Raw genomic sequence first — 21,845 nt, 5'->3', positions numbered from 1 at the left:
CCGGAACCAAGATTCTCTTTTTTTCCCAGCCATAGAGAGTATCATCATCATTTAAAATAGTAAATCTGGGCAAATGTCAAGGTCTGCTGTCTTCTGAAGCCTGTCTGTCTAATCAATTCACTTGGTTTGTGGCTACGTTTCAAACCCACTCAACTGTCAGTGCTGAAATGGGAAGAATGAATACTGTGTCATCCCTGGAGGACCATCGACTTATATGCAGAGATACTTTCAGGAAGAAATTGTATTAAATGCTTTTATTTCATAGATAAGATAAAAACTAGTGTTTTCATTCATAATTTATCCCAGTCTTTGATTGAAAAATTAACACCTAGAAAATTGAATTCATTTTATCTAAATGTTGACTTGTGATTTTTTAATTTCTTTTAAAGAAATAACTAGGCATTTAAGTTATAATTTGAATTTATGAAGAATTACTTTCTATAAAAATTGTTAAATCTTGCAAGCAAATTAGCCCTAATACATACACCGCTCCGTTTTTTTACATTGAGGATGTTATGTTCCAAATTTACGTTCTAAAAATACAGTACTCTTTTAAATGTATCTATGTGTATATGCATTTGAGATACACAAAGCTAAGTATTTGTAATAAGCCCTAAAATTCTTTCAAAATTTTCATTGCATTTTTTTATCTATAGAATCATAAAATGGTATATGAATGGTTTTTTTTTTTTTTTGGTGACACATATAAAAATACACAAATAACGCTTATGCCCAGACAGACTTACAGCTGCCAGGCTTGTGCATGAAAAGTCTAATCAGCAGATGGGAAAGTGCTGATCTTCATGGGAAAGAGAAAAAGAAGAATAACCCCTCTTTCATTTGCTGTCACTTTTAGCAGACAAGAGAAGACCCTCACATAGTGGTACCTCAGGACCCGATCGTCCTTTCTGAACTGAGTTTATTCAGTACCTTCCCGTTCCTCAGCACCACAGGTCAAGCGTGGCCGCCCTCCACGTTGTTAAGCACCTCGGTCTGGAGGTGCACCCTTTATTACATGCTGACCATCTGTAGATAAAATGTGAAGCACGAGTGATGTAATAGAAGCAAATGATAATCTATGTTTGAACGTGAGGAAAAAAAAAAGAGAAAGAGAAACCTCTTACCTAACTAAGCCCAAGTATATGTACTCCCCTAAACAGATTCTATTTTAAAGTAATTTTTCTATTTAAAATTAATTATTCTTATTGAAATACTTATACACCAATTAACCAGAGAACTGCATGTCAGTAATGCCTTAAGGAATATTACTTATTGGGGTGACTGAGGCTTGGCGTTGTGATGAATACGATGCTATCCGTCCCCCCACCCCCACCACAGAGAGGGGTGAAGGCTGCATCTCTCTTGAGTAGCCCCTTGAGGTTAGCTTAGAGCAGCACTTCTGCTTTGGAAGAAGCTGTCAGCCCTCTGGGCTACAGGAATATGCTGTTTTTAATAAGAACCTTACACAAGACAGTAGCTATGATTTGGAGTCTATTTTCTCCCGTCTACCACTCTTGAAATGGGACCAATGACAAGGTGATTGAATACTTAGTGCCAAACTAGTTCTGAGCATTAGAAATCACCGAGAACTTCAAATCCAGATGTTAAACTTCCAAAACATGGTTCGACTAAGATGCCCTGGGAGTATATCCTCCACTTTGCGCTCTGCAAACGTCGTTAGGCTGCCTCACCATCAAAGGATGGAAACGCGAGAATTCAGTTGGGGTAGCTGTCGGCATTGCCCTCCCCTTTGGCTCAGCAATAATCAACTGTTACTCAGTGTTTTGTTTTATTTTTTCTGTAGAACAAAGTTTAGAACTTGCAAGGAGTCAGCCTTTAAATATTACTGTGCCGTCGCTGAAAAAGAAATAGGGTGCCAATTGAGGAGGGTGGGGGAGAGGCTTTCTGGTGGAGTCCGTGATTGCAGCGGGTTTGGAGGTCATGGTCTGTGACTTTCACTTTCGAACTCGCTGATGGTGACTAAGACAAAAAAACTGAAGTTGCTGCTGTTTCTGACACCTTGCTATGTTCTCTCTGCCATCAACCAGTTAACCATTGAACAATTTTACCTTCTTAAAAAGTGTCATTTAGCTAAATCTATCTGAAAGTTATAAGTACAGCTGCTCGTGGAGTTCCCTTATGAGCACTAACCTAAATTCAACTGCTCATCGCCTCTGACAAACCCTTCTCTATCTCACAGCACTTACTTTGACAGTACTTTGGATGTGGGGGACTGTATGCTCTACTGCATCCTGCACCACATTTGGGTTAAAGCGAGAACGCCTGCGATCCATAAGCTTCCCACAGTGAACTGGACTTGGAATTGGATTGCCATCAAAGACAATGCCTTGTACCTACTACAGTCAAAAATAGGAGAACTGAGAGAATGTGGAGGTCAGAAAAAGTTTTCTTCTGTATCCCCAAGGATATTTGACCCTTCAACAGAGAGTTGGTGAGGAGATTAAGAAGAGCTTCTCATTTACTTAAAGCAGCCGCAGTGGGGATGGGGTGGGGTACATCAGAGGCGAGCACAAGCAAGGGAGAACGTGTGTCATTCAGCGTGGCCACGGAGCCTAGCAAGTCCTAAGAAACTGAGAGTTGCACAGTTAAAGATACAATCAAAATCCTAACTCAGGGTAACCAAAGAGGTCAGCAGAACCATTGAAAATGCAGAAGCACTGACTGCTACAAAAGCTTCATCCCCAGAGAACGGACTGTGAGCCCCAAACCCAGAAATATGCCTCAGCTGAACATTCACTGCTCAAAATAGAAGTAACAAAGCTTTGTTTGATTGTCAAATTTGATGCAGAATACAGGCATATATTATTTATTCTTTTAAAGGAAAGGTTTTCATGCCCTGCGAGACTTTTAGAAATAAGAAAAAGTGGAAAGCTACACATCGGTCACACTCCTTAGTGTTAGATCAACCAGACCACCCATGAGTCTCTGGTCACTGAGAACTCAATTCTCATCTTTCATTTTTAGCCCTGAATCCTTTTATGACTACTTTTCAATGGTTAAAATTTTTAAGAACAATGTGCATTGTGGAAAGTACCTTTTTTCTTAAAAGATGTGTGTGGGTTAATTGCTAGAAACTGAAATATACACACATACATTAAGCGCTGTATGCATTTTATCATGACTTGTATTACTTTTTTTGTGGGAAGGGGAGGGCCATGGGAGGGGTTGGCTAAATTAGAGAAACTATTCCTAAATCCAGAAATCTCAAAGCAGTAATCACGTGTTCATGACTGTGCACCTTCCTGGGATAAAAACTGAACCCAGCCGACAGAAGTAATGTGTCCACCAGCCCTAAGCATGTACTTTAGCTAAGGAGCTGATGCTGGGTTGGCTCTCCTGGCAGTGGGACCACAGCAGATAGAGGTGGCTGGCTTACATTGTCTACAAGCTATGCTGTCTTAAGAGGTACTGAGACCAGCGGAGAAAAAAAGAAATGACACCGACAGAGAGACTGCTGAGAGCTTTCTGTGATGTTTCTCCCTCAGACACTGTGCCCTGTGAAATTCCCGCGTTCAGGCTCGGGGAGTCGGGACCGCCTGACACGTAGTTTGGCTAAAATGAATCTACTGTTATTAGTTTTTGTGAAAATGATTTAAGCTGTATGGATTAAGCTCTATGGATGCAAATAAACCCTCATGCAGGAGGCAAAATGAGGAGAAGCCTGGCAGGGACACAGTGGCGTTGCTCGGGAAAGCAGGCTTCAGAAGACGGCATCCGAGCCGCGGAACAACGTGAAGTCGTCGGTTTGGCAGTTGGTGGTGGTGGTGGTGGTGTTTAGTCTGCTAACATGTAACATTTGAAAAAGCCTTTTAAGGAGACTGTCCATCACAAAAGGCGTAATTTTAATCAGAATGCTTATAACATGTCCCAAATTCCTAAAGGCAATCAGCTCCACTCAAATTAGGAACTCAGATAAATCACCATTAATTAGCTAATATAAGCCAGCAGGTGGTTTCGAGCCCAAAGACATTCCCTGGTTATTTAAATTATGTATGCCACACCACACTAAAAAAAAAGAGTAAGTAAAAAGGAGCACAGAGACGAGTCTATTGAAAAAAAAATCTGTTGAGGGATGATATGCAAGTAAAATCTCCTGCAGCTCCCACATTTACCCACAGAAATACAAGGCAGCTTTGACCCCCCCCGAATCAAAAAAATATCATCCAGCTCTTATTTCAACATTGATTATTCATGCATTGCACGGAGTGTGTATTGGAAGCTTACTTGAATATATTTGTTCTGGAAAGATTACCAATTACTAAAGAATAGGAGAGGAGGAATTGTTTTTCATGAATAATTTGTGACACAAGAGAATCTTTTTTTCATAATTTCTATGCCCTTGTGTTCATTACTTGACCTACTCCAATTTGTGTAATTGGGGGTTATTTCCTAGACCATAAAAGGAGATAAAGGCCCTGTGTAGCTGCCAGCGTCTGAGAATGTATTTGTGATTAAATGGTACAGAAGATGGTTCGTTCATGTTGAAAATCGGCTTGTCCACACGGAGGCAACTTGCCTTAATCCAATTAGGATCTACCCTTTTAGTCTCCTGAACTTCTCCTTACACAGTTAAAATTTTGATAGTCTACTGACTATACTTTTGGGGCAAAATCATATTAGACTTCAGATACCTAATTTTAGTCTGTTTTCCTAGTGCTGCCTATAGTATGTATGTATCATTTTAAACTTCATAGGTGTAATATCTACTTAATAAGATTTCTAAAATACGAGCATAATAGGTAGGTATCTGAACCTGGCTAAGGACTTTGCTGAAGAAAATCATAGGGCCTGATTCCGTTTAAACGTGAGAGTTGCATTTCAGTAAACTGTAACATGTTGAGTCGGGAGATGTATTCATTTTAAGAAGACCAAAAGTCTTTTTGAGTTGAAGCTCCTAAACGAGTTTCTGGAATAGGCTAGATTTGGCTCTGGGCCATTCTTTGAACTCCATTTGGACCTGTGATGCAGAACCTTGAATTTATATCTTCATCACATCTGGAAGGAGGCAGAAACCAGACCAACCTACAGAATTGGGGCCCCGAGGAACTCTCCCCTACGGCATTTCTCTAATAACACTCTCTCACCTGCACCCACACATCAAGGTCACCTGAGAGTAGTACTTGTGTTTAAACGAAAATCACGTGGAAAATGCCTTCAACCTTTATGCTGCTATGTTGCATATTTGCAGCAGGATCGAACTAAACAGAAAATCATGACTGCTTTAATTTCTTGCAGTCGGGTTCAGCCAAAAACCTCACAATTTCTTCACAAATACAAGCGCCTAACATCATAACATTAAGCCAGCTGGAAAATCAACACCAAGTATATCTGGAACTTGTGGCGTTTCTAACATCTCTAACATTTGCTGCAACTCTCCACCCTTTTCCGAGCTCACTAACAAGTCCTGCGTGGCGGTGTAGCCCTGGACGGTTCAGAGTTGCAAACGCTGACTTGTTGCTCCCTTCATGTAACCATGCCCTTTGATATCTTTTTTTTTTTAAGTCTGTAATAATGCTGTGACTACTGCTGTTCACATATATTTTATTTATAAAATCTATCCTCCCCTAGGGCTGGTACAGAGGAGCTACAAGCTGAAGGCTAGTGCATAAACTTCTCGCACGCTAGGAGCCTGAGCTTCGTTCTTACCATCAGTCGCTGAGCAGGGAGTTCAGACAGAGTGAACTAGCTGTGCTTCCCACCTGCAACGCAGAAAGCTAAGCATGTCTTTGCAAATAGGTTTCCCTGGTGTGGCATTCTTTGGACAAAAAGAGAAAAACATTGCGAGGTGACAGTGCCCTTTCTTTTAGTGTGAGTGCTGGAGGCCAGCACTGCAGGCGAAAGGAAAAAAATGCTTTTAAAAGCCCGTCGCCATCTTTACATTAGCACTTGAATAATAAACCTTGTACAGTACACTTCAAAACCTTGAGGAGTCTTTCTGTCCTCCACCTTCCTGACTCTTGATTGTGCTGTTCCATAAATTATTGAAAACGTCCTCACAGTATGAGACCCGGCAGGGTGGGCAGAGAGCACGACATCGTGCACCGGGAGACCTGTGGTTTCTAAAGTTGCAAAGATTGTTCAATCAGCCGTAGTTTACCGCTTCCACCTGTGGAGCAGTAAGCATGACTACAGTTAGTAACTGAACTGCAACCCAGAGTTCAGACATTAACTAAACTCTATTGAAAAACAGGAAGAGGTATTCTTCACTTCCCCTTCTCTGCTGGCCGCCCAAGCTTGGCTTGATACAATGTACGAGAAAGGCTGCCGTGACTAACCACTCTGAAGTTGTCTGCCTCTGTACCCAACATCGTGGGCCAGTCCCAGCTCCACGACTGGAGGTTCTCAGCCCGCCTGCCTCCATTTCCTTTTCCCGTTCTGTATCCAGGAACAAATGCCTTCTACTTTCTCTCACTCAATTCAGGGTGCTGTCTTCCCTTTTCCTCCAGGGTCTTGCTCCACTCCTGCCTTACCAAGCAGCCCACCAACTCCTATCACTTTCTCAGACCCTTTGTCCGATAGTCCTACTGTGAATATGGCATGTGCTTGACCCAAACTGGGGACAGTCCCAAACCCACACCAGGCCCCTGGGTGCTGGTGTTCAGCATTGATTTGCTCTCCGAGTCTGGGGAGTGTGCTATTGATGAAGAATGACAAGGAATCCATTTCCAGTTTCTTCTTAACTTTTCAGATTTTCACTCCTGAATCATGATAAGGTGAGGGGGCTGCTCCCTCTCTCCATCTCTAATACATACTCACACATCCCTACGGGGTAGTCGTACTCCCCGTTAATTCATCAACTTCTAAGCACAAATCATAAGCCAGGCATTTTCCAGGCCCTGGAAATATCAGCTAAATGAAACGCAATCCAGCCATCAAAGTGCTCCAGTACACACAGATAAGCAGATGACAGCAGATGACATACTTCGAGCGTTGGTGAGAGGGACATACATGTCACCTGTGGGGGCACAGAGAGGCCACCACCCATCCCGCTTACCAGAGACACCTACTGCATCTCCCCACTGTGCTCACGGAGTGGTTCAATACCTGCGCTGCACCCATGGCGGGACTAGAACGTGTAGGAGAAGGCAGCTTGGGAAACTTGCAGGCATTTACCAGATGCATCTCCTTTTATCCTGGAAAATCTGTATTTGAGGAACCTCTGAGTGCTCTCTCTGCTGCTGCAAACCTATTCCATCTTCATCCCTCCCCCCTGCCTTCCTTTCTCTCTCTCTCTCTGTCTCTCTCTCTCACACACACACACACACAACAGACACACAAACACACTGTGCAGACACAAATCGCTACGTGGGAGATATCTAACCAAAAGCTTCTTCACTCAGAGTGAGAATAAGCAACAGCCAGACCCATTGGGATATTATCTGTACAGACCTGGACGTATTTCAGAGGATAGCACTACTCGATCCCTTCCCTCCCCACCCCCGAAGGCATTGCGGCAGTACTCTTCCTCATCGATAAGTAAGCCGCTCCTGCCTTCCTTGTTGAGAAATCAAGTCTGGGGTCTGTGGGCATTTGCTCCTCCTGGTGAATGCATGCTCCGACGGTCCCCGCTGCGGGATTCTATCTGCTCCTTCGAGGAACTGCTGCAGGTGAGGGAAGCTCTCCGCAGCCCAGTGTGTGGTGATTTCCGTTCAATCAATCCTGCACATAAAAGGACCCACACCCTGCTGATACCATAATTCAGTGGCCGTGCTGCCTGCCCCCCTTCAAGGGACTCTGTCGAAGGAGTGCTCTGTCCATGTAAACTGCTATACCAATTTGGGTTTTTTAAAAGCAAAATAAGCAAAATGCCCAGCAGAAGAAAATTAAAGCAATCTTTAATAATCCTCCAACTGGAGGTATTCACCCCTGAACTGACATGAAGGAAACCGATGTGCTGAAGACGTGTGAGTGGAGTTGGACTACGTATTTCTTTGGCTTCCATGGGACTAAAGGGTGTCTTGTGCTCAGTGCTTTGTTGTCTTTAGGACACGAGGAGAAGGAAATAACCCAGAAAACGTAGTCTGGCTGTGCAGCTTGTCCGCTTTTGAACTCTATGAGCCATCCACCTCTAATTCAACCTGACATTGCTAATTTTGGCATTAGAGTTTGAAATGAAAATCAATATCTGTTTTGAGCTTGAACACAGCGTGACTGGACCTTGGGCAGAGCATGGCCAGGCGCCTATTTTCAGTGATCTGTAAGTGCGGTAACAGAAAATTTCCAAGACAGAGCATTGAAAACACATGTTCAGGTGAAATCTGACTGTCTGGGTGGAATGTACTACGTTGCTCTCTCCCACCCTCGTAAGGCCCATTATGCTTTTCAAAGTTTCTTGTATGTTTGCTTTTCTAAAAAGCCCTGCTCCTGAGATCCACCTGAGAACACATTCCACCTGAGATCTAGAGACTCGCCTGGCCTCTCCTGCTAGGGCCAAAGGTCTCCTGACTAATGTAGGCAAGGTGTAAAAGGCCCAGGGCCCGGGGACTGATTCTCTCGTGATGTCAGGCTGAGAAGTTAGCTAATGCTTTTGCTGGAAAAATAGTCCTATCTGAGAACTTTATTTTGTTTTGTGTTTTCCATGATCTTTCTTTGCTTTATATTTCCATTAAAATCTCTTCTGAAAAGAAACTTATATTCAAAGATGTTTTATATATATGGCCTAATCAAATCTAACCTTTACTTCAATCTAGTGCTCAGATCCACTATTTTGTTTTAAAAGAAAAAGTAAGGAGGTGGGAGAAAGGAAAGTAAAAGGGAGGGAGTGAGAAAGGACAGAAGGGAGGGGGGAAGGAAGGTTAGTTCACACTGATGTGTGTAAACAAAATTTTTTCAGTATTTTCAAGGATTTATCTCTAACTATTAGGTTTATTTGCTGTGCAAACTGATTTCTGTGCCATCCCAGCTATAAAAAAAATGCAGAAAGGAATAAGAATAAGAATCTTTGTGCATACCCTCTGGAGTTTCTTAATAGCCCCAGCAACACAGCTTCTCATGTCCCAAGAGTGCCACAAACCATTCTCCTAGCAGAGTCTAGCATCACGAAGTACTCACCTGGTCATAGCCTGGGAGTCAGACTTCAACCGGCCGAGAGCAGTGTGCGCAGTTACACCCTTCGGCACGTGCCCCCACAGCCCTCACGGGCCTCCTAGCCCCCAGAAGGAGAGGCGGATTGACTAAATATCCTCAGTTTCTTGGCATTTTCCAAAACAAATTTGAGACACAACATTTTTTCACCAGGAAAACAGGAAATACAGGGCTCAGCGATCCTAAGCAGAGTTTGGAAAGGCAGAGGTGGGGGAATAAGACTCCGTGGAGTGAAGATTCACTCAGCAGAAGGAAGGGTGACGAAGAGCACCACCTCCAGGATCAGAAGGCTCAGGTTCTGACCATGACCCCGCCATTTACAGGCTGCGTCACTTGGACTCCTTGGCCCTCTACCTGTTTACCTGTAGTGTGGGGATAGTAGTGTTATCCCCACAAATTAGATGAGGTAATGCTTGGGAACCCACTAGGCTCCAGAATGCTGACTGCCATCATTACAGAGGTTTCTGGGGTGAAGGAACTTGGCATCTAGCACCATCTGGTAAATTAAGATGTGTGGTGCCGTGAAGAGCAAAGGAGAACCACCTAATTTAGGGAAATCTTCACAGAGGAAGGAAAAATTAAATAAGTATTTATTTAAACTTAACTGTTTTAAATTATATGGAGCAATTGTACATAATAATCTCCTTTTTTTCTGTAGGGTCAACAATGTCAATCACTAGTGTTATTGGCATGTAAGGTAATTCTATCAAAACATCTGTTGTTGAGAGGACCAAGGGAAAACTCATAGTTAGATAAACTTGGATAATTTTCACTGCACATAGTAATAGCTATGCAATTGGACTGGGAAATAAGACTTTAGTAATTTAGCTGTTAGTTATTCAAAAAAATAGAAAGTTACAGTTTTTAAAGCCCAAATTTTGTATTTACAAGAAGGATTTTTCAATCAATCATCTTAAATGAACTTTATCCAGAACTGCCTAATGAGTATATAAGCTGAAAAATGTTTTATATGAAAGCAAGAAAAATTATTCATATACTTAAATATATTTTCTATTTGTGAACTTTTATTATTTTACATTAAAGCCATTTGGGAGACAAAAGTTTCTCAGTATTCAATTAAACTTTTATAGTTCAAACTTTTTTTTGATCTCATTTTTTATCTGAAGCACTACAGAAGTTGTGACTAAAAGTTTAGGTTTTTTCCTACTTATAAGATGAGAAAATAATATATTCAGGAGGAAAAGTAGTTCTTAAGAACTGAGCATTTCTTATGCACTCATTAAAGAGTTGTGCACAGATCTTCAGGAGAATTTTTTTTAATTATCCAGCATTTCAATCCAATAGGTTTGTCTTAATTATATATCTTTTCTGCACTCATCTAAAATTTTAGGAGTAAACATATTCATTCATTCTTTCTTTCAACAGACATTGATTGGTCATATGTGCCAAGCAATATTTTATGATGTCACATTTTTTAAAAGTAAATCATAAGCTACAAACCATGTTCATTGGGAAAACATTAAGTATGTACTATCTCTAAGACAGTATGCAAGGTACTGTAGGTGCAGAGATGAATATATTACTTTTGAAAAGAGAAAAGATTAGAAACTGCAGACTATAAATAAGTGGTGATTATATACTTAAATTCAAACTACAAAAACGTTTTCAAGAATGTCTCCTACTTATCTATAAGTCAAAATACATGCACAGATGTATAATGTGCATGTGTTGAGGAGAGAGCCTCTAACACAGAGATTCTCTGCTTTTCCAATGTTTGACCAACCAGCCAAGCTATCAAAGAATCTGAGCCCTACCATGGAAAACCCAACAGTCTTATTTTTGCCGAGACACGCATTTAAATGCATTTACGTGTCCTGATAGTGCCGTAGCATTTGTTTGGAAACCCCCTGCACCTTACTAGTCTATCCTAAATTAATTACTTCAAGAAATTCTATATAAAACTCTCATTTCTTCTGCGAAGACCAAGCACTAATCCAAAGAATCATGCCATGGCTGGAGACGGAGCTCCCCACCGCCCCCCTCTGCCAGGCACTCCCGAATTCACCTAATTTGAGCACTGCTTCGAACAGTCCCCAGAACCTGCCTCACAAACGCTTTCCACTTGCTGGGTACTCGTTGAATATCTGTGGGATGAATGAAAAATGAATAGGGGTTACCCGTTGGGAGATACAGCATGCGTTCAACATAAACTATACCCACTACTGGAAGAGCAGCTTAAAATCCGCGTCATTCGGAGAGTGGAGTAGCATGAATCTCTGTCTCATTCATTATTATACAAGCGAAATAAAAAATATGTTCAATCAAAAGTGTGCGCTGAGCAATTGCTTTGCTGCTCGGGCACTACAAAAACACATGTAATGGCCCAGGCCTGGTCTGGGCAGCATTTTAGGAGTCTTTGTGTATGATTTTTATTTCTCATTGTCTTCGCTTCCTCTACAAGAATGACTGATAGCCTTTCCTGGTGATATCTTGGCTTTTAAGAGTGTTGTTTTATCTATTTTTTATGACCAACCTTACACTTGTTAAGTGTAATTTTCGCTTTATGTAGCATATAAAAAATCTGTGATATGGTGCACCTTGAATTAACAAGATGGCTGGACAAGAGATAAGAAATCTTTTAAAAATGAATGTTCACATTAAATACCTTGGATAGGGAGGCCTTCTGGGGATTTTTCTGTAATGCAACAAAAGTGCACCATTTCTGCTTTCAGAAAGAGTTTCTTTCAGACACTGAGCGCGTCTGAAGTCATATTACATAAGTAAGGGCTTAGTTTGTACATTCGGATTTCACATCGTACAGTCTTACCAAATCCTTTTTGATCAATCTGATATGGAAGGGATCTGTATTGATTTATTCTACACTCGTTTATGGCATTTATTTTGACATACCTAAGATTAAAAGCCAAATTAACAAGTGTAATCAGTTTTCTTAGTGATAAAGAAAAGTCCTCTAGTACCTTTACACACATTCATCCGGGGGTAAGAAACTTAAGTGAAGATGTTGTGACAAATGGATCGATTTATTCAATCACTTGGCATAAAAACATTAGGCCTGGGAAAGCGCTTGCCTCTAAGAGCTTTAGCTACTGAGCTTCACTGGTGTTGCACCAAATGATTTGCATTTTTAGAGAAATTTCATGTCTGCAGTGAGCTCCAGTGAAAACAGGAATAAATTGCTTTCTTCCCCTCTTTTTCTGACTTTATGAAGCTGAATCCGTTAGGAGTTCAGTCAAAGTAAAATGAAATAAAGGCAACAACAACTCACGTGACGCACACCCTGGATTAGGATTAGTCCAGGCTCAGTTGTCCTGGCCTGTGTGTCAGAGCGGGGGCCTGCAGGGACGTCCCTGGGCACGTGGCAGTTTTTCTAACTGCTGCACTAGAAGCAGTCTCTAGAAAACAAGAAGTTAAATGGACCAATAACAACTGAGAACTGTGTAGGCTTTCCACAGCAGCTCTCTGCAAAGTCCGGTAAATCACCCTCTCCTTGCCCCACACAACACAGTGGCCTAGCAGCCTTCCCTGTTGCTCACCTGTCTCTGAATTCACTGCAGTGAGGATGGGTATAGAAGTCAGGTGCACAGAAGACAAATACCATATGATCGCACTTATGTGTGAACAAAATAAAAACTAACAAACCAAGTAGAAACAGAATCATAGAGGATGGACTGACAGCTGTCAGAGGGGAGTGGGGTTCAAGGGCTGAGGGGAAAAGGTGAAGGGATTAGGAAGGAAAAAACCCACATGGATACAGACAGCATCTGTGGTTGTTGGGAAAGGCAGGTGGGGGGTGAAGAGGGCAAAGGGGAGACTTTGGGGGGCTGTAAAGACTTGACTTCGGGTGGTAAGTACGTGGTGCAGCATGCAGATGACATGTCATAGATCGTTCACTCAAAACCCATGTGGTTTTACTGACCAGTGTCCCCCCAGTAGATTCCATTAAAAAAATTTTAAAAGAAAAGCATGAGGTTTGGATCCAAACCAACCTGGGTTTGAATCTCCAGCTATGTATGTGTGATATGGAGCCAGTTAGTCCCCCAACCTTTGGTTTCCTTTCCTGTACAACAGGGAAAATAATACCTGGAGCACAGGGTGTGGAGAAGTTTTTATTAAAAAGTCCTAACTGCATTCCCCAGCACAAACTACTTTCTCAGCCTATGGGAACATTTAATTTCTACACATGCTCTGAATGTTGCAACTGAACAAAAGACAAGCGACTAGTGCTTCACCTTTACAGGCCACGCTATTTTTCTTCTGTGTTAGATAGTGTAAGTAAGAGTAAGGTTATATAAAACTGTGAGTCTCAAATTTTCATGAGCAAATGAACCACCTTGAGATCCCTTTAAAAATGCAGATTCTAACTGACTAGGTCTGCATTTTTAACTAGCTTTTAGTAGTACTGGTAGGAGAATTGTTTTGGTTTTTCAAGGAAGATCTATTTCCAGGAATTAGAAATTACTAGGGCCTTTGCTGATGACAAGGTCCATATTTACTCATCTTACAATATTTGGACTGGATATTGTATATCTACAGTGTCTTTTGTTTGGAAATCTCAGCATATATTGGAAAATTTGTGTTTTGCAAAAATATTAATTTTTATATCTCTAGATTATCCATTGAAAATATTATCTCCTATACAGCATCCTGTATGAATAATGCCCCTTTTGTATTACAAAATCATAAGCATGTAATTCTGTAACATAACAATAAGCACACCATATGGCATTTTAGGTGAAGTGGTCAAATTTCTGTCCGTCTCATGTGAGACATTCATGTCCCCTACCAACCATATTCAAGCAGGCCTTACTTCTGCCAGACCCTGTATAATCCTTTGTTCTAAAGTAGTCTGTTTGTGAAAAGAACATGGAGTTTGTGTGTTTTCCAAACCCTGTTATATGCTATTTGACACACACACACACACACACACACATACCCATGATCCATTGTCCCGATTTGCCCTGTGTCTCAAGACACTGACTTCAGATGCGTCTCACAGGTTCACTTGCCTTCTGGCCTCCTGGTTTGGATTTATCTAAGGGGAGCCACCAGCAGGAGACCAGAGGTGAGGAGGGTAAAGAAGTCAGGGAATTATCTCTCTGCCGCTGACTTCAGCTTAGTTCTGGCAGCCGTCAAACTCTACAACTGCTGCTTCTAGGTTCTACCAGGTGACCCCTATTCTGAATCTCTGTTTCTCCCTCAGGGTCCAATAACACCATCCTCTCCCCCTTTACCTTCCGCCCCAGGGAAGGTAATGGCACAGCATCCCTCTGTTGCAAGTCGCCGGTGCTTCCGCACCCCTGTGGGTTCCTTAGCCCTGTCCTCATTTCCCAGTAGTCCTTCCGTTAGTCTCTTTGCCATCCCAGCTGAATGTGCCCCGCATTTCCTCTTGACTTGTTGTACCTAGCCCTTCTCTGCTGTGTGTATCAAATGGGATGGCAAAGGCAACCATCTACGAGAAATATCAGGAAGCACAAAAACTTGCTGAGAAGTTGTCAATTCAAGAGCAGTGCTAATGAGGCCCAAATTAGCGTCTGGCTGTGCTCCAGGATCACAGGCTGCATCCCTGACCAGCCATTCTCCGCACCATCCGTTACAAGGAGGAGTGTGCCAAGAAGGGCACGAGCCCTGCACCAATCCAGCACCGCTCTGGGAACACGAGCCAGAAACGAGCTGTTCAGCCGCGGCAGCTTCAAGACCATCATTGCTCCCACTGAGTGATGTGATGCCGCCGACCCGTTCGCACAGTCTGTTTAAAATGCTGGAACCACAACTGTCCATGTCTTTGTCAAGGGTTTACTATTATTTTGTTACTTCATATATAGCTAATTGGTAAAAGGCGAAAGATGTATACGATCTGAAGAGAAACCAGAGTATCATATATAGCTAATTTGTAATAACATGGGTTAAAAAGCAAACATCAAATTATACTTTGTATTGGTAAGAGGATTCAGGGTTTATAAGACTATGTATTTAACTCATTGCTTTAAGATATGTTAACTGTTGTGACTGAAACTACAAAACCATTGTCTAAAGAATAACTTAAAAACAACGTTATTTATTTGAAGTGATTTTTCTGATGATCAAGTGTGAATGGCAGATTTTCAGTTTATACACATATTTCCTCCAAAGAAAACTCTTTCCTCCTTGGTACAGTTGCCTGACAAAACCTTATTGTAATTAGGCCATTGTAGATGTACTATTGTATTAATATTGATGTACTGGGCTTACTTCCGTGGTTTTAATTTTATATGATTTGAATACATGGAAGGGAGGGAAAGACTTCTTTTTGTTTCAGAAATCAGTTTCTGCGACTCTCTACTATCAGTGAGAAAAAGTACTGTCTCTCCTAAAATGGAATCTATGACTTTAAGTAAAATGTGCAGAAGTAATAAAGCAAAATATAATCTCTCCATGACATAATGCCAAAATCAGCCATAAGATGTGAGCATTTTTATACATAGTATTTATTCTTAATTATTTTCATAAAGCACAATCTGTTTTATTTTTTAACAAAACCTTCGGAGCCATCTTGGTAAGGTGAACAGAAAGCAGAGTCTTTTAACATTCGGCGATCAACTTTTTGACAACAGCAGGACCAGCATAGCTAATGGAATAATAGCCTGCAGGGTCCAGCTAAATATGATATACGAACGTAATCAAGCCCTGTGATGACTATTCAGGAGTAATCCCTTTAGCTTTGAACTGCAACATATATTTCAACAAGGCGAAAGCCACATGAAGAAATTCTCTGCAGACCACACGGATACAATACAGCCTTCATATGCTGCTCTGTGGGTTTGCTGTTTACAGTGAGTTTTAAATTTAAGGTAATGACTACTGTGTATTCATGTGAGCACACGGTACCTTTGATTTGTCGTGGGAAGGTTGAATCCATTAGCAGGGGTCCAAGTCTATAAACCCGGACACAACCTTTATGTGCGCGTTATTATTTTTTTTTTTGAGAATAAGGCCACCAAAAATGTTTTGCATGACAAAATTGTAAAAATTCACCTTTTCAGTGACAAAACTACTAGGTAGTGTCGCTTCCATTTCTATTCATACTTTTCTATGGATAACGTTTTTAAAATCTCATTTAGTTATAATACTTTATTATCAGAAAGCTATATGCCATTGTTTTTAAATAAAGGGGTGGGGTGGTAGGTTTGTTGCAAATCCGCATTCGCTGACTTATTCTATCGCTCTTTAGTATAGTACGGGCTAAGTGATGGTATAAATGAGATCCTCTAGCTGCCGCCTTGAGGGATCTACCATTTGAGAGTCCTCATTACTAGCCACACATAAGTGCCTGTTTCTTCTGAAATGGTAGACAATATAAGCAAATGTCAGAATCTCAACTTTGTGTTGGCCTGGTTTCCCCTGCTACTGTTCTCATCATCCAGCTTCCTCAAAGTCCTACCAACCAAACATCTCAGATCACAGCATCGGTCAGACTCGTGGCAGAAAGCCTAGGCTAAGAATCACAGTGAGTGCTTTTGCAATTACAGAGCCAAGAGCAAACAGCCCCGTGGTGCTCTCCTTGTTGCAAATAGACAGAAGTATCGGAACACATGAATGATGAGTTCAAGTCTTTGTGTAAATGAAACATCGCTGAGGTTTCCTAGCACAGAGGGAACATCAATGTCTTCTATTTAAACTAGAAGATGTGGCCTTAAGTGGAAAAGAATAGCTATGGATATAACTATTTTTCTCAGAGAATCTACTTGAAAAATATTCAACAATAAAAGTCACTATTCCTCAGTATCTGAGGAATGAGTTTAAAACAATTATTTGAGACCACCTAGGCATAATTTCAAACTTAGGAAATCCAGGAAGGATTTCTCCAGCTTAAACGATATTGTTACATCCTTCTATACCAAGAATGCTGAGTGTAAGACAGTAGATAGTGTAAAATAGGCAGCAAGCGGGTTTCTATATGGTGTGATGCGATTAAGAATATTAAACTGAGAAGTCCACACTAGCTATTCACATCAAAGGAATGGTAGAACATTCTAGTTAAGGGAACAGCTAAGCTTCCATCACAAGAGTCCCGAAAGTACAGTAGTTTTAGTATATATAAGAGTGTTTCTTTCCTACTTCTTACGTGAGCCATCTCTATTTATGAGGTATCCCCATCGACATTCAGGGGGCCATGACCTTCCATCTTGTTGCCCCATCACGCTCTAGGAGAGGGTTTCTCAGTCTTGCGCTATTGAGATTTTGACCTGGATGATTTTTTGTTAGGGAGGAGAATGGGGATGCATGTGATGGGCATTGTCGGAGGTTTAGCAGCATCCCTGCCTCTTCCCACTGGATGCCAGTAACACTTTTACCTACCACTCAGGACAACCAAAAATGTCTCCAGGTATTTTCAAATGTCCCCGGTGGGGCAAAATTACCCCCAGGTGAGAACCACTAAGTTAGGGCCTTGTCATTGTCTACATGGTAGGAACTGAATCATAACATGTTCCATGTTCAAGACTGAGGAAAGGGAACGTTCCTGGAAAAATGAATGCCCTATGTCTAACACTCAGGCCCAGAAGCAGAATGTATCACTCTGTCCACATTCATTGGTGAGAACTTAGTCTTGTGACTTCAACGAAATATTTCTGTGCTGATGAAGATCTAGTAGAGAGGAAAAACTGACATGGGAGGCAGGAGTTAGCAGAGCCATGTCTTGTGTGGTGGGCAGGAGAGGATGAGATATAGAGAGGAAGTAGAGGGCTTGGCCTTCGATAGGAGCACACGGAAGAGACAGCGGGGGGAGTTACTCTTGACACAGAGCTGTCTTTTATTTCCTCCATGGAACAAGAAAATAAATCATCAGCTGAGAATGATGATGCACGTGGAGGGTTGGAGGTTTGAGAAAATAGAAGAAAAATTTGAATAGACATCTAGTCAAGTAGAAGAATGAAGTGACTAAGAATGTCTAATAGGATCACCTAAAAACCTTAATGGCCATGAATTTAAAGCAAGGCCCTGCTGTGTGTTTTTTTCCAGCCCCATTGAGCTATGTGGTGCATGAGAGGCATGGGCAGAGTTGTATTTAACTGGGGTTACAGTTCTGGGACTGAGTCTGACAAAGCGGGAGATCGGTAGTCAGGCTACGTGCCAAAAAGTGAATGACCATGCATTTAAATTGCATAAAGAAGGAGAAGAGGACATCAAAATGGGGAGGAACACTGAAAAGGTGGTAGGATGGGAGGTGCCAGTGTGAAGAATTCCTGGGGTTAGGGCATTAGAGGGAGTAATCAAGAAAGATAAGTACCACCAGTCAAGTAGTTAAATGCAGGAAACTGAGTCTAAGGGGGACCTGCGGACACTGGGAATGACTAGATCTAAGTATGACACGGGAATTAATGACTGTGCTAGGGTGAAGGACCAGATCTAAAGGGACGGAGCTCAAGGAACTGAGGAAGAATTTCCCACGTGCTAAACTAAGAGAGTAGTGGTGAAGTGACCACCAGCCGATGCTGAAATCAAAAGAGAACACCAGTTGTAGGTACCACAACACTACTTGATTGTGTAAACTGGGAAGATGAGCTTTAGGAAAAGGAGGGAAGCCGAAGGTCCTGAAAGACAACAATGGAGCATCAGGAGGACACCTACCCATCTCCATGTCCAGTGTTCAGAAAACGGAGAAGAGCAAAAACAAAAAGAGGGCTTCTGGCCTGGTGGTGTCCTCACAGGACAGCCGAGTGCCTGTCAGAGCGAGAAAATAAAGCGCATTTCTAAAAGTAAGGGGAGAACACAGTGGAAATATTTCAGGAACTGTGGTGGGTGGAAGGAGGGGACAGAGTACAAGAAAGGACAGGGGGCCTGGAAAGGGAGGCCTGTCATGAGCGAGGATGAAGAGCATCTTACTAGATTAGTTCCAGTGGCTTCAACTTAAAGATAGAAGGGCAGAGATGAAAGTTCAGTAACAAATTAACATGTCTATATGTACCTATAAACTTCCCATATGTTACTTCACTATTTGGATACTTTATATTGCTCTCTCAACTAAGTTTCCTCCTGAGTGTTGCTTTGACAAGTCATCTCATCCCCAAAATGTGGCTGTTCTAGTTGCATGTGATATTTCACAAGAATTTTGCGGGTTAGAAATTCAAGCGTGGCTTGGCCAGACATCAACTGACGTCAGCCAATGGTGTTACTCAGCTGACAGAGGGGCTGGTTTGAAAAGTCCAGGACAGCTCTGCTCCCAGACTGGAGCCACAGTGAGATGGCTGCGAGGCTTGGCTCAGCTGGGACTGTCACCTGGGACATCTGTGCATGGCCTGTCCAAGATGACAGCCTCAGGGTGGGAGGACTTCTTATATGATGACCGGCTTCTGCCAAAGTAAGCATCCTGAGAGTACTTACCGAGTGGAAGCTGCAGCCTTTTTGGACTTCACCTCAGAAGGCAGGCAGGCACTTCCTCCACATTCTGTTGATCACAGAACAGTCCTCCGCCTAGCCCAAGAGGAGGGCAGTTAGATTCCACCTCTGGATGGGGAGTGGGCAGGCCACACTGTTGAGGAGCATGCAGAGTGGAGGCTATTGCTGCGGCCATCTTCGGCCAATATTATCTGCCCTGGTAACACAGGTGAGACATACCCCTTTATCATTCAGGTGACGAGGGTAGATATCCCTGAGAAGGGATTCCCAGGTTCAAGTTCAAAATAACTGTGAGTTGTATTTGTCATAAACCATTAAACTTATACATCTTTTTTTTTCTTTAAAAGAGTCTAGAAGAGCCACATTGGAAAGTTTATATCAAACCTCAGAGCATTTGGAAGAAGAACTTGGTAAGATAAGTCAAGTAAAAAGTTTCTATTAAGTAACCACATTGTAAAGATACTAAGTATAATCAAATTCTTCAAAAAACAAGAATAATTTCAACCAACACTTGATAAGCTAATACTGAAACAATGATTTTATTTATTCATTTTTCCATCACCATTTATCCCCCTGTCCCCTCTTCCACCTCCACTCACCCGCTTCCCATTCCAGCAATCTCCACACTGTTGTTCGTGTCTATGAGTTCTTTCTCTCTCTTTTTTCTTTTATGCTCAATCCCTCCACCCTACAGCGCGTCCCTCCCAGAGCTGTCAGCCTGCTATCTGAGTCTCTCTATTTTGCTTGTTAGTTCAGTTTGTTCATTACGTTCCACATATGAGTGAAATCATGTGGTGCTTGTCTTTCTCAGACTGGCTTATTTCACTGAAACACTGCTTTAAAAAAAAAATCAGAGATTCACTTTTATATATCACAGATGGTTAAGTATTTTTAATCTTTTAAGCTATGTCTGAAAATTACAGAAAACAAAATAATATTTTTCAAAGCAAGTGTCTTTTACTTCCTAACCCAATATAAAATTTAATTATATCATTTATTTTATTTCTGATTTCCAGATAATCAAAAAAACGAGATTTAAACCAGCTTTTGACTTAGCAACAAAGCAAGAAGAAATGTATCATGTCACCTGAGTCTTCAATTATCCATGTAGAAGTATGTTACAAATAACACAGCTGGAGTTATAATAAAACTATGACTGTGTTTTCATTGGATTTTGCATTGCAATGCACTACTACACATTTTGTCTAAAACATCTAACTCCTTGAAAATAAAATATGTCCCAAATGCTTTCATATTAACAATGATCCATAAAATAAACTATAATTTTTTTCCTTTTGTCCACTATTCTACAAGAATAATAAGACACAAGTGTCTTTTTAAATTAAGGTTCCTTTAAAAATGTTTGGAGCCCTGACTTGTGTGGCTCAGTTGGCTGGGCCTCGCCCCACAAAGCGAAGGGTCGCAGGTTCGATTCCTGGTCAGGGTACACGTCTGGGTTGTGGGTTGGGTCCCTGGTTGGGTCACATGTTAGAGACAACTAGTTGGTGTTTCTCTCTTGCATCGACGTTTCTCTCCCTCTCTCTCTCTCCCCCTCCCTTCCCCTCACTCAAAAAATAAATAAATAAAATCTTGGAAAACATGTTTGGGAAGTTTTGTGAGAATATTTTTAATCAAAAGGCCCACATCTTTGAAAACACTTCAGGAAGTTAGACATGTCAAACATAAACCTGTTGGTAAGGTCAACAGAAACCAGGTTTCACAGTCACATGCTGAGCTGCCACCCTGCTCTCCTGTCCGATAGATTTAATCAAAAGTTTTCTTTGGCGGTTTCTCCTTAAATTTCAATTTGAGTCATTTTTATTGGTGAACCTGATAAAAAAAATCAAGATTTTATGATGACAGATGCAAATCACAATTGCATCAAATGCTAGTACTTACCTGTAAAAGGTCCTTCCATAAATAATGCAGCAAGGACCACTCACAGAGAACGCGTAACTGTTTACAGTGGTCTCTAATTCCTTTTCGATCTAAATGGCAGTGCCTGAAATACAGCATTCTGTAATGAACTGTAATTACTTTCGCTTTCAGCGTCTCCTTTTAAAAGCTGCTACAATATTACGCCATTTCTGTTTTTCATGCTCTCTAATAAGATTCTCTAAAGGTGGTTTAAAAATGCATCCCAGTTCATAAGTAAGCAAATATCTTTGTACACCCACATTTTAGGTAACGCTGAAAATATACTGGTGGGTAGCCTCCCATCTAATTTTAAAGGACCCTCCCTTCACCCTTCTCCCCTCCCCCTACTCTTTCCCTTTTGGGGGCCTTCCTTTCCTCTCACAGAGTGTGACAGCATATCTACACAGGGGTGATGGCGTATTTTGAAATGTATCGAAGACATATTTGGTTAACTTTCAAGAGTCTCA

At 41.5% G+C, this 21,845-nt stretch overlaps 1 protein-coding gene across 1 annotated transcript in view; it reads left to right on the top strand.

Moving 5' to 3' along the window:
* Nucleotides 1-21,112, top strand: part of TTC29 (tetratricopeptide repeat domain 29) — a 145,082-nt gene extending 123,970 nt beyond the window's left edge. The window contains exons 12-13 of the mRNA XM_045202209.2: nt 19,809-19,871; nt 20,478-21,112. Of these exons, the coding sequence (XP_045058144.1) occupies nt 19,809-19,871; nt 20,478-20,500 (86 nt within the window). The 3' untranslated portion in view covers nt 20,501-21,112. The remainder of the gene's footprint in view (nt 1-19,808; nt 19,872-20,477) is intronic.
* The last annotated feature ends 733 nt before the right edge of the window (nt 21,113-21,845 follow it).

Source organism: Desmodus rotundus, chromosome 9 (assembly GCF_022682495.2).
Source record: "Desmodus rotundus isolate HL8 chromosome 9, HLdesRot8A.1, whole genome shotgun sequence".
NCBI classification, from domain to species: domain Eukaryota; kingdom Metazoa; phylum Chordata; class Mammalia; order Chiroptera; family Phyllostomidae; genus Desmodus; species Desmodus rotundus.
This window is presented reverse-complemented; position numbering and strand designations above follow the sequence as displayed.